Source organism: Onychomys torridus, chromosome 10 (genome assembly GCF_903995425.1).
Source record: "Onychomys torridus chromosome 10, mOncTor1.1, whole genome shotgun sequence".
NCBI lineage: Eukaryota > Metazoa > Chordata > Mammalia > Rodentia > Cricetidae > Onychomys > Onychomys torridus.
In genome coordinates this window covers 84,383,234-84,396,271 of record NC_050452.1, presented here as the reverse complement: position 1 = coordinate 84,396,271, position 13,038 = coordinate 84,383,234, and the positions used below count along the sequence as shown (strand labels likewise).

General features: G+C 39.9%; 1 protein-coding gene across 4 annotated transcripts in view; it reads left to right on the top strand.

The window, feature by feature from the left end:
• Uso1 (USO1 vesicle transport factor) overlaps positions 1–13,038 on the top strand; it is a 72,042-nt gene that overhangs the window by 45,056 nt on the left and 13,948 nt on the right. For 2 of the 4 annotated variants that reach the window (XM_036201059.1, XM_036201060.1), the window contains 8 exons: positions 1,359–1,447; positions 2,065–2,219; positions 3,021–3,232; positions 4,570–4,590; positions 10,137–10,247; positions 10,581–10,699; positions 10,826–11,007; positions 11,469–11,590. In XM_036201059.1, coding sequence (XP_036056952.1) covers positions 1,359–1,447; positions 2,065–2,219; positions 3,021–3,232; positions 4,570–4,590; positions 10,137–10,247; positions 10,581–10,699; positions 10,826–11,007; positions 11,469–11,590 — 1,011 coding nt within the window. The remainder of the gene's footprint in view (positions 1–1,358; positions 1,448–2,064; positions 2,220–3,020; positions 3,233–4,569; positions 4,591–10,136; positions 10,248–10,580; positions 10,700–10,825; positions 11,008–11,468; positions 11,591–13,038) is intronic. The other 2 variants (XM_036201061.1, XM_036201062.1) reach the window with 1 other exon arrangement.

Sequence of the window (13,038 nt, the reverse complement as noted above, 5' to 3'; positions counted from 1 at the left end):
CTGCTCCTGGGACTCCATTCTGCCATTCTCTTGGGGTTTCTCTTCTCTCTGCCTTGATTTGAATTCCTTCTTTTTCTGGATCCTATATCTTTTCTCCTTACTTCTGGAATCTTTAGCTCATTTTACTAAGTTTCCTAAAAGAAAGTTATTAACAAAATAAGTTTCTTTTATGTGTGAAAATATTATTCCCTCCTTCAGCGTTACTATTTGGCTAGGTATGGAACTTGGGTATGAAATAACTCAGGACATCATTCCATTGTTATCATTAAGACATCTGTGGCCACTTTGAATTCTAATTCTTTTTTTTTTTGTAATGAAACTTGCTTTTTCATTTTTGGATCTTCTCTTTAATTCTAGTTTTCGGAAAACTATTGATGTTAACTATGGATCTCATCCCCATCCTAGCAGTGATGACCATTTCAGTATGGGCACCCTCTTCAACTAGGGGGATGGCTGCTCTTCCTTAATAATGTCTATTCTGTTCTCCTTCTGGAACTCTGTTAACAAATTTGTAAATCTCAGAACCTATGAATATCTTTAAAAGTAATTTTTAGTTGATAGTAATGACATGTCTTTATCATGTACAACATACTCCTTTGAAATATAGTTTCTCTATTATCTTTTCTTGAAAGTTGTTTTCAACTTAATCCTTAAATTGAATGGTCATTATGTTGTATTTTAAATGTGTCCATTGATTTTATCTTAAAGCATTCTTCTGATTTGTATGTGTAGGTGGTGGTTTAAGTCTCACCTCTTACAGTACATTATTATTTCAGTTTCCATGAGATTTCTAACTGCATGTAGTCAAATCTTTTGTTTGGTTTTGGTTATGAGACTGGGTCTCATGGAGCCCAGGTGGCCTCAGACATGCTATGGAAAACATGTGTTCTCCTGCCTCTCGCTCCTCGGTGCTGAGATTACAGGTGTGTGTCACCATGTCCAGTGATTGTTGGGTTTTTTTTTGGTTTTTTTTTTTTTTTTAAGATTTATTTATTTATTATGTATACAGCATATATCCCTGCAGGCCAGAAGAGGGCACCAGATCTCATTACAGATGGTTGTGAGCCATCATGTGACTGCTGGGAATTGAACTCAGGACCTCTGGAAGAGCAGTCAGTGCTCTTAACCTCTGAGCCGTCTCTCCAGCCTGTGATTGTTGGTTTTAACGTGAGGCCTGGCTAAGCATCCTGAAAGGGATCTTCAGAGAGTATTTCAACATGATAATGCTCTAACTGATCTTTTTATGTCTAAATTTTGATATTTAAAAACAAAAAACAAGATGGAACATTTTCTTAGAAAACAGATTTTCCCTCTTAACTTACTTTCCATAGTGTTCTTTTGTTTTTCTTTCTTGACAGACCATAAATACTGTATCTGAAGTTATTCGAGGCTGCCAAGTCAACCAAGACTACTTTGCTTCTGTGAATGCACCTTCAAATCCCCCAAGGTAAGAATCAGGAAATGCTAGGCTCCTGTGAGAAAGTAAGAGCTTAAGTTCCAGTGTTAGTGGATCTCATATACCCATCTTATTTTCTTAAAGATCAGTGTGTGTTGTAGAATGGTCCAATAGTATCAGGATATTGGTAATTAACATCATGTGCTTCTGTGTCAGGATATTGGTAATCAACACTGTGTGCTTCTGTGTCAGGATATTGGTGATTAACCCTGTGCTTCTGTATCAGGATATTGATAATTAACCCTGTGCTTCTGTATCAGGATATTGGTAATTAACCCTGTGCTTCTGGGTCAGGATATTGGTAATCAACACCGTGTGCTTCTGTGTCAGGATATTGGTAATCAACACCGTGTGCTTCTGTGTCAGGATATTGGTAATCAACACCGTGTGCTTCTGGTACTTAATACTTGGCTCAGCTGCCAGCCTTTCAGTTCACACACAAATCACACTGCTTTCTTAGCCACAGCTCCCTTCTTTGTGAAATGGAAGGTGGGGATACTTGTTGCTAGAGTCCTGGTTATGGTACTTTGGCAACAAAATGACTGGTAATTTGTTTATGTATTTGGGTTGTAATGTTCCATTTCATTCTTTCCTTTGCACTCGGACAGACCAGCAATTGTTGTACTTCTCATGTCCATGGTGAACGAAAGGCAGCCGTTTGTGTTACGCTGCGCTGTCCTCTACTGTTTCCAGTGCTTTCTTTATAGAAATCAGAAAGGACAAGGAGAGATTGTGGCGACACTTCTGCCTTCCACTATTGATGGCAAGTAACGTAGCTCTAACTAACATTTAGACGGTCCAGAGTTCATCAAGCTTGTAGTCGAACCTCTGCTTACGTTTGAGCTTCAAGTGCTGTGCACCTCGGGTGAAGGAAAGCCGTGGGTTGGGGTGGAGGAGAGCTGAGTCAGACGGCACCTGAGTCTGCACTGCAGAATTTGTGCTTGTCTCTTGTGGTTACAGTGTGAGGGGATGGTGTCATTAGAAACGCTGTGAAGATCAATCCTACCACTTAGTCACACTCAGTGATTCGGTCTGTTGTTCTCTGATAGAGTATGGCCATTACTTATGAATTTTCCGTGTTGAGTTTACTTGAGATGTGTTTAAATGGCTGTTTTCATAACTTTAAGAACAATTTGACTCAAGTAATTGGAAACTTTAATGAATTCATTTTAACTACATAAATATGGGAGGCTGATAAAAATTTAAGTCTGTTTAATTGTATTTTACCAAAATTATTTTCATAAAGGATATTATCATAAAGATATATTTTCTGTAAATGAAAATAAGGTGCTGGAGGTAGTGAAATAATGTACCAATTGTTTTAGAGATGTTGTTTTCCATGAAGATAGTTTTCTATGTTGTTACCATGAATCTAACGCCTACAGTGTTCTAATATGTCTACCCTTTTAGGAGATGCCTTTCTGTCACCTGTCCCTTTGTGTTTGAAAGTCTTAGTATGTCATAGTGTTTATGCTGCTCTTGTGGAGAAAACGGTTCTTTCAACCCTTGTGAGTTTTGGGGTTACTCCACATGGCCAGTGTCTAATGTTTCTGTCTGTCTGCAGCCACAGGTAACTCAGTCTCGGCTGGCCAGCTGCTCTGTGGAGGTCTGTTTTCTACGGATTCTCTTTCAAACTGGTGTGCCGCTGTGGCCCTCGCCCATGCTCTGCAGGGGAACGCTACCCAGAAAGAGCAGCTGCTCAGGGTTCAGCTGGCCACAAGCATCGGCAACCCTCCAGTATCCCTGCTACAGCAGTGCACCAACATCCTCTCCCAGGTGAGGGCCACGGAGCTGCCGAGAGCTGAGCTCAGGGTTGTCATGCCAGTGACCCAGGGCAGAGAGGAGGAGAGAAAGTTTCATGGAGCGGAAGCAGTAACTATTCTTACAGGAATAGCGCCGCCAAATAGTTATAAGGACTTTATTATGACAGACAAAAATACAAGTTCTTGGCACAGGTATATTTTGAGTTTTACTTTCTTCTTACATTACCTGGGGTCCTTCCCTGTCACTTTTCTCTTCTTGGTAAGTGAATGCAGATCAGTTAAGGAGAGAAAGTAAAATAAATTCAAGTCGTAGTTATGTGGCTCCCTCTTTTCTCCTGAAGCAGTTGGTCATCGCCCCCCAAAAAAACCCAGTAGCAGTCCACTGCACATACAGTATGTGCAGCATGTGCTCCAGTGTCTGAGCCCCACACGCCCAGCAGGACAGAGACGACTATAGCTAACGTGTGATCCTTCAGCTATCTCATGACAGCCTGACAGCCGGTGGCGAAAGAAACATGGTGGCCGAGGCGCGTGGGCATGTCTCACTACGTGACTTGCCCACGTGACTCAGCCTTGCTTCTGAGCCGTTAAAGCCATGCCTCAGCATACTCCAAAGCCAGAGTCATGAAGGGAACTTCAGTTATGGAGCAGCCCATTGTTCTGTCTACCTGCTCTCGTAGTGGGGGCTCCTGCCACAGTCCTGGGTGTGCTCTCCCGTGTGTGTGACTGACGTCCCCAGCACTGCACTTGGTCTGTTCGGAAGCTGTCGTCACTGTTACTGTCATTCATGCGTACTAAATACCTGCTACAATTGAGCTGTACCCCACTTCTCAGGCCTTTTGGGAGCATTTTTACTTAAAGAAATAATATCACTAGTCATAGAAGTTATAGGTGAAATCTTTAAAAATAACTATAATGGGAAGAGAGTTGAATGCCATTTAAATTAGTTTATTTCCGTTGCCAACTCATCACTTGTCTCTTAGTGATTTAAAAAAAAAAAAAAAAACAACTACAATTTTCAAATCATTACCTAATGCTTGATGCTCTCCCGGCACTGTTGAAAACCACCGCTTTCAAGCCAGTTGTGAAAACTGCCCACATTGCCACAGACGCACCTTAGCTTTGTAATCGGAACGATCATGTAACTCGAAGGCCTAAGGTGGTGCCTAACCCCTGTAAGTAATCACAACGCTATCAAATTAAGCTTTATGTGCCATCTTTATATAGAAGATTAGAACTTCACTAAGTATCGGCTTAGGTTTGCAGAGACTGAGCATACTTGAGGGATTTTTCTGGACTTAGGTTATTTAAAGCAATGTTTATGAATAATGTTTGACATATAATTTGCAGGGTGATAAGATCGACAGACGGGTATGTATACTTGATAAGCTGAGGCCTTCTCTCCTGACAGACGGGCTTCTTCTTGTCTTGGGTTTTGCAGTGGTTTTTAACAGCTTGTTTGAATTCGTTCTACTCACACTTCCATGTGTTGGCAGGGTTGTCTGTCACAGGGGCTCTAGTTTACTCCTCTCATTCTTGGACTGGTTACTAAGAACTGTGGGAACACTAAACCTGGTGCCGGGGCTTCCTCCAGGGATGCTTGCCTGTCCTCCGAGTCCTCGCTTTGGGTTCTTTGTGCTCTTTCCCCCAAGCTTGGCTCTTTATTTCCCTTAAAAACAACTTCAAGGAAGTCAAGTTTAGGGATAAAAGTCTGTCTTTTAATCAGTGTGTGAAGGAGGAATATGTGACTTTCTACTACTTACATTATTAAAGTGTGCAGTAGTAAAATTTTTATAACTATGATTTTAAATGAAATATTATGGATTATTCTGGGTATAATCTGTATGCTACAACTACCATATTGGTTTTGCTATGTTGGGTCGAGAGTGTTACTTATGTTCCGTTTGGTTTAGTTTTTCTTTTGACAAAGTGTTTAACAAACAACCGAAAGTGTGTCTTCACACCCTTGTCTAGTGTGGGTAGCATTGAATGAGGTCCGGCTGGTAATTACACTCTGATGTGTGAGGACGACTTAGCATGGAGTTAGAACTCACTCACATATGTGACAGCTGCTGCCAACAGTTTCTGTTTCTTTGTTTCCTAAATGGTTCTGGGGATCAAACTCAGGGCTTTGTATGTGCTAGGCAAGTTCTCTACCAGTGAGCCACAACCTCCAGCCCCAGAATTTTTAATATTAGGATGTGTTTTGTAAGTATAAATCTTAATCATTTAGAAAGACAGACGTTATGTTTTCAATTAATTGGGTTTTTTTAAACCACTCATAACAAATTGTAGAGTATTTTTATAATTTCAATGCTTTTATTCCTTGTTCTTAGAAGCTATTGCTAAAAATTAATCTGATTATAAGACACTAGAACTGCTTTTTTTTTTTTTTTTTTTTTTTTTTGGTTTTGAGACAGGGTCTCATTTAAGCCAAGCTAACCTTGAACTCACTATGTGGCTGAGGTTGGTCTTGAACACCTGACCTTCCTGCCTCTACTCTCCAGTGCTAGGATTATAGATAGACTTACTATGTCCAACTTCTAGAACCTTATTTTCATGAAAAAAACCTTAAAAATTTTAAGTGCCAGCTTTTTGTTTATATAAAAATACAAAAATGCTCAACTTGAATGAGCATAGTAGGGATAAGAAGGATTTTTATTTAGATAGTGTAGTTGGACGAGCATAAGAGCTGATATTAAAGATATTTGAGTTAACTTCAAATATTTTATTTGTGCCTGAGCATGGTGGTACACACACACCTGTAATCCCAGCACTTTGGAGGCAGACTCAGAAGGATCACTGGATGTGTGAGGCCAGCTTGGTACAAATAGTGAGTTCAGACCAGCTAGAGATGCACATCAAGAGCCTGTCTCAGACAGACAGACAGAGAGAGACAGGGGCTGGTAAGATGCTCAGTGAGTAAATTGCTTACCACACAAGCATGAGGCCTACATTTTGATCCCCAGGACCAACATACAAACTAGTTGTGGGGTGTGCACCTGTAACCCCAGCGTTTAGGGCTGGAGGCAGGTGGATCGCAGGGACTCGCTAGCCAACCAGTCTAGCCAAAAAGTTGAGCTGCAGGTCCAGTGAGAGGTTCACTCGACTCAACAGATAATGTGGAGAAAATGCTGGAAGATTTGTAACATCCTCTGTGCACACATACACTATGCCACATTGGTACATGTGTGCTCATTCACACTCTCTCTCCTCACCTCTCCTTCTCCGCTTCCTTTCCTTCCCTCCTCCACCCCCTTCATTTCTCTCTAATAAGAAACAGAACTTAAATATATAGATGTGAATTTATGGCTTTTCTTTCAGTCTTCGAAATCTGTGGTTTCTAATGTCTGAATCCTCACAATGCCCTCTGAATGAATCATATCTTCAGACTCCTTTTGTTTTCAAATCTCCATGGTTCACATTCTGTAGGCTCTGGCAGGAGGTGTGTACTTGTTTTATATTTTCTAATCTCTGCCCATATTATGGAGCTTCAGTGTTGTCTTTTGATATGGCTTACGTGTGTGTGTGTGTGTGTGTGTGTGTGTGTGATATTTTTCTTTTTGACAAGTGCTCTTAACCACTGAGCCATCTCTCTAGCCCTTGTTTTGAACTTTTAAAATCAATCTTTTATGGCTTCTCTTTATAAGTCATTCTTAGAAAGGCCGTCTTTAAGGGTTCTAGGGTACGTAATTGTAAGTTCCTATCATTTCTGTGAGAGTTTCTACTCTTCCATTTTTCTGGATGAGCTGTATGCAATACAGACCCACTGATCTCTTTTAAGTTTTATTTTATTATTATCATCATCATGTATGTGCATATGCATGGATGTCTGCATGCCTACCTTAGCATGCATAGCATGGCATGGGTATGGAAGTCAGAGAACAACTGTTGTTGTTTTTTTTTAACTCTTACTCTTTATTCTTTAGGGGCCTGCCACCCAGCTCCCAAATAAACCATACAGAGGCTTTCTTACTTATGAATGCCTGGCCTTAGCTTGGCTTTAGCCAGCTTTTCTTAACTTAAATTATCCCATCTACCTCTTGCCTCTGGGCTTTTATCTTTCTCTATTCTATATACCTTTCTTTACTTCTTATTCCTTGGCTGGCTGTGTAGCTAGATGGCTGGCCCCTGATGACCTCCTCTCCTCCTTTTTTTGCTCTTCAGTCTTTCTTTCCAGATTTCTCTACCTATTTATTCTCTCTGCCTGCCAGCCCTACCACCTATCCTTTCTCCTCTCTAGCTGTTGGTGGTTCAGCGCTTTAGTAGACCATCAGATGTTTTAGGCAGGCAAAGTAACACAGCTTCACAGAGTCAAATGCAACATAAAAGAACGCAGCACATCTTTGCACCATTAAACAAATGACACAGCTTCAATTAATATTCCACCACAGCTAGCTCTTGGGAATTGGATCCTGGGGGACTAGGTTGTCAGACTTGGCAGTATGCACTTCTGCCTGCTAAACCGTCTTGCTAGCCCCCACTGGGTTTTTTCTAGGCAGCTGTCTAGCTGCTCCAGTACTTTAAAGTCTATCTCAACACACTGATGGTTGTATGGTTCTTTTCCACACACTAAAATTCTCATTTCTACAAGTCCGTTTCTGGACTTTGATTCTGTTATCTCCATTAAGTATCACCTGATTGCTATTTTTTCATAGTATCCTTAATTATTTCCACTAGTTTATTTTTTCATATGATGTTTGTTAAAAATCAGATTATTTAGTTCTATGAAAGTAAAATTCTTTGTAGACTTAGGGTATAGCTCAGTATTAAAGCCAATGCTTCAGATGGGTAAGGCCCTGAGTTCACTCTCTAGCACGAAAAGGAGGGAAGAAATCTGCCTTTTGGTATTTTTGTTTGTTATTCTTACATATGCAGAACTTCTCTATATGCAGTGTAGCCGAATCTGTTGTCAACCAATAAATAGCTGCTATAAGGAATTATCAAGGAGATCAGCAAAACAGCCATGTACTAGAATGCTGTTTTCAGCTGGCCAATTTCAGTGAATAACAGGAAGCTACAATGTGAACATAAGGAAAAATAACACATGTAAAAACTAAATTCATGTTGATACCTACTTGGAAGAGCATTTAAAGTAGTTTGAAATTAATCAATATTAAATACACCTCAGAATAGATTATAAATAAATCAAGACCTCAAGGATTATGAGTATAATCTGTATGGATTTGAAGAGGGGCTAGAGAGATAGTTCAGTGGGTATAAGCCCTTGCTGCCAAGCCTGAAGACCTGAGTTCAGTCACCGGGCCCCACAGGATGGTAGAAAAGAGCCAACTCCAGCAAACTGTCCTCTGACCTACACACACACACACACACACACACACACACACACACACACACACACGCGTGCGCGCGCACTGTGACATATATATGTCCCACATACATATGTGTCCCACATACATATAAGTAAGTAAATGTAGTATTTTAAATCTAAAAAGAATATTTGAAAAGCATAGCAATAGTTAAATTTAAGTTCATTTCTTCATTTCCTTGAATAATTATAATTTGGATACTTCTGTAAATTCTCCCAAAATGATGCATTATTATGCTGGTTTGATTTTATTTCAGATCTTGTTCTTTAAAAAGAAAAATAAGGCTTTAGTAGTATAAATGGGCAGTGGCAATGTTATAAATAACATTATACGTGGAGATCTAAGTGTATTGTATTAAATTTTTAAAAACCATAATCTTGTTGGTCACAGGATTTTTAATATTATTTCCCTGATCTTGTCAACAGCACAGTGGATATGTTCAGGGCATTCTTGGTGCTGGTGAACTGCTCTCCCTTGGTTAGGTCTTGGTGCTGGTGAACTGCTCTCCCTTGGTTAGGTCTTGGTGCTAGTGAACTGCCTCCCTTGGTTAGGTCTTGGTGCTGGTGAACTGCTCTCCCTTGGTTAGGTCTTGGTGCTGGTGAACTGCCTCCCTTGGTTAGGTCCTGGTGCTGGTGAACTGTCTCCCCTTAGGTCTGAGGTGTGTGCTCTGCCCTGTTGTCCCTAGGTTTGCAGCGTGAATTTTCATTCTCTTGAGAAAGATATGTTCTCTAGAATTTGAGTAAATGTTTAGGAGATTCTTCTTGTCCCTTTGTTTTTTAAAATTCTGACTGGGTTCCCTTTGCAGTATATCTGTCTACCTTGCACTTACACTTCTCAATAAAATCGCTCACTATTTTGCTAATTAAAAAAAAAAAAGATTGGAATATTAATTTGTCTGGAACATTTATTTTTTGTTTTTCTTTATTTTGTAATTAAAATTTTTCATCCAATATATTTGATCATGTTTTTCCTTCCCCCAGCTTCTCCCAGATCCTTCCTACCTCTTTGCCCACTCAGCTATATGTGGAACATTTATTTTTGATCATATGTCTTGGGATTAGTCTTTTAAAGCTCCCACATTAAAATTTTGTTCTCAGTATAGCATCTTTTGCTACCACTATTTATTTACCTATTCAGGGTCTCGTGTAGCTCAGGCTGGCCTTGAACTAACTCACTCCATAGTCCAGGATGACTTTAAACTTCTGACACTCTTGTCTCTGTCTCCCAAGTGCTATGATTACAGGCATGCACCACCTGGTTTTGTTCAGTGCTGAGGATGGGCCAGGGCTTCGGCATGTTAGGCAGGCACTGTACAGCACAACTATATTCCCAGCCCAGCCAGCACTGCTGTTTAAATCACCACTTGTACTGATGCATATAAATTCATTCTGATTTCTGCACTGTTTATTTGGAGAAGTGCAGCTTGTGGTAGACACACAAATGTATTCTTTAGTTAGTTTTTAAATCTGGCTTCCTTACATATCTCACAATGCTTAAGTTCTTTTGACATGAAAGGGAAGGGATCTTAGGCTGTGAATTTGAAAAAAATAATAAGTACAAAGTGGTTTCTGCCAATTTATTTTACAGGGAAGCAAAATACAAACAAGAGTTGGGTTGTTAATGTTGCTTTGTACCTGGCTAAGCAGCTGTCCCATTGCAGTAACACACTTTCTTCACAATTCAGCCAATGTTCCATTTGTATCCTTTGTGTTTTGGTGTCAGACATGTAAGTGACTTAGATCTTTCAACTTTGGTTGAAACTTGAAAATGTTATGGATATATAATAATGCATGCTTAAGTGCGCTCTCTCTCTCTCTCTCTCTCTCTCTCTCTCTCTCTCTCTCTGTGTGTGTGTGTGTGTGTGTGTGTGTGTGTGTAGGTGTAATTTTTATGGTATGCTGAATTAGAATATATATAGAATTTCTTTAGAAAATCTTACATAGGGTATATGTTAAATTCAGATTACAAGATGAAATGTTTTTGTAGATTTATAGATACTATAAATCATTAACTCCTTAACAAAGATGTCAGCTTACAGGACAAATTGCAGAAAATCTTGGAGAGGAAGAGCAGTTGGTCCAAGGCTTATGTGCCCTTCTTTTGGGCATTTCAATTTACTTCAATGATAATTCACTAGAAAACTACATGAAGTAAGTAAGGGCAAAGCAGCCCTTTGATCACCCAGCGATAATGACACTTTCTTTCTGCTAAAGTAGAAGTGAGCCAAGCTCATGACTTTGCAATTTTTTAAGCATCTCGTATTTTTATCTATGTAGAGAGAAACTAAAGCAACTAATAGAGAAGAGGATTGGCAAAGAGAATTTCATAGAGAAACTAGGATTTATTAGCAAACATGAGCTCTACTCCAGGGCATCACAGAAACCCCAGCCCAACTTCCCGAGTCCAGAGTACATGATTTTTGACCATGAGTTCACAAAGCTGGTGAAGGAACTGGAAGGTAAGATGTGAAGGGTGGCCTGACCCACACCACTGTGCTGGTATGGGGGTGTGTGAATGTGGACGAGTGATGGGCCAGTGTATCTGCAGCACACAGAGAGACTTTGGATTCTGTAAGATTGGGAAAACTGTCGTGAGTTAGGCTGGTTTTACTCATTAAATCTGAAAAATTAAGTGTGTTTACAATGCTTAAAATCAAGCTAAGAGGAGCATGCACTTAGCTCATGTAAGTGACTTAGATCTTTCAACTTTGGTTGAAACTTGAAAATGTTATGGCTATATAATAATGCATGCTTAAGTGCTCTCTCTCTCTCTCTCTCTCTCTCTCTCTCTCTCTCTCTCTCTGTAGGTGTAGTTTTTTATGGTATGCTGAATTAGAATATATATAGAATTTCTGAATTGAGTTTGCAAAACCACAAGAGAGCCATTCAGTGCAGAATTTCAGTAAGTTTTCTTTTACAGGTGTTATTACTAAGGCTATTTATAAGTCTAGTGAAGAAGATAAGAAAGAAGAAGAAGTAAAGAAAACATTAGAACAACATGACAACATCGTGACTCACTATAAGAATATGATTCGTGAGCAAGTAAGTGCCAACGAATCGTACTTTGCTGACGGGCAGCAGCTCTCTGTGAGGGAAGACTGCTTCTTGGCATGTCAAATGCGGGAGGGATGCAGAGAGTAAATTTTGTTATTTTAGAACGCATCTGTTCGTTAAATTAAGCGCTTACTACGTGCTAGGCACTGTGCAGGATGTTATGGATCAAAACATGGATCAGATGGATTCTCTTGCCATTTTCAGGTGAGAAACACATGTCTAAATTATGTGACATATATGTTACAACAGATTAGTGCTAGAGCCAATCAAAGGGTAGCAGCGCTCAGGCTGAGTTCTGAAAGAACCTAGGTATGGATCATCTCCAGCAGAGAGCTAGGGAAGAGAGGCAGGAGGTGGAGTTCAGCACAGTAAGTCTGCTTTTGCTGGCATGGACCTAGGGCAGCTTCTGGATGTGTGAAGGAGACATTGGAGGGTGAAGGGCAGAGGGAGGAAGGAGGTTATTTGTGGTGGTCAGCTAGAGGAGGATGTTAGGGCACTGATGGTGATGTTTGCTGTGTTCTGGGAACTCAGTATCTTTTAAATACTATTTCATTGTGTCCTCACAGCATCCCTATAAGTAGTGGTTAACTGTATTTGGTTTAGTATAAATGAGTTAATCTGTGAGTTCTCCCAGCAACTCTTAGTAACTGTTAGAACAGAATTTGAGTGCACGTGCATTAGTGACACTGCACCATACACTGTGTGGTGTGGCGGAACAGACTTGAGAAGTGTGCAAACTGAAGTTCAAACCTGGCGGGACTCAGTCATGTTTCTCTGCAGATGTTAAGGTGCACAAGGATTAAAGTGTGATCCGCAGGTTTCTGTCGTGGGTAGTGGAGTATGGTCCTGATAGATAGGCAGCTCCATGGGTAGGTGATGACTTAGATCAGAGTCGTCAAGTGACATTGTCCTTTCAGAATGCTAGTCAGTGTCCTTTATTCACATTGTATTGCACACCTTAAGCCTCTGTTAGGTCCTTTAAAATGTCATCCAGTTTCTTATCATGATATATAGTATAGTATGTATAGTATAGCATGGTGATAATAGTATTACCTGGAAAATTAGATTACTAATGTCTTTAAAATTCCAGTGTCGTTGAAAGAAGTGTAGCAGCCCATGTAGGGTAGGTTTAGCTTCTTTACTGTATGCTGGGGTTTTTTCCCCCTTCCTCACAATATATATTATTGAGATTGAAAATCTATGAGTGATAATAGAATTGTATACTTAATGTTTGCTCTCAGCCTTTAGATGTTCAACCAAATCAATAAACTAGAATCAATCTTTGCTCAAAATATAAGTCATCAAACCACCCCGGTTACAGATTTTTAATCTATGTGTTGGTTCAAATACAGTCATTTTTAATTCATAAATGTAATATTTTTGGAAGAATAAATACTTGGAATGTGGTTTATAGCTTACATTTGGGACTGATACAG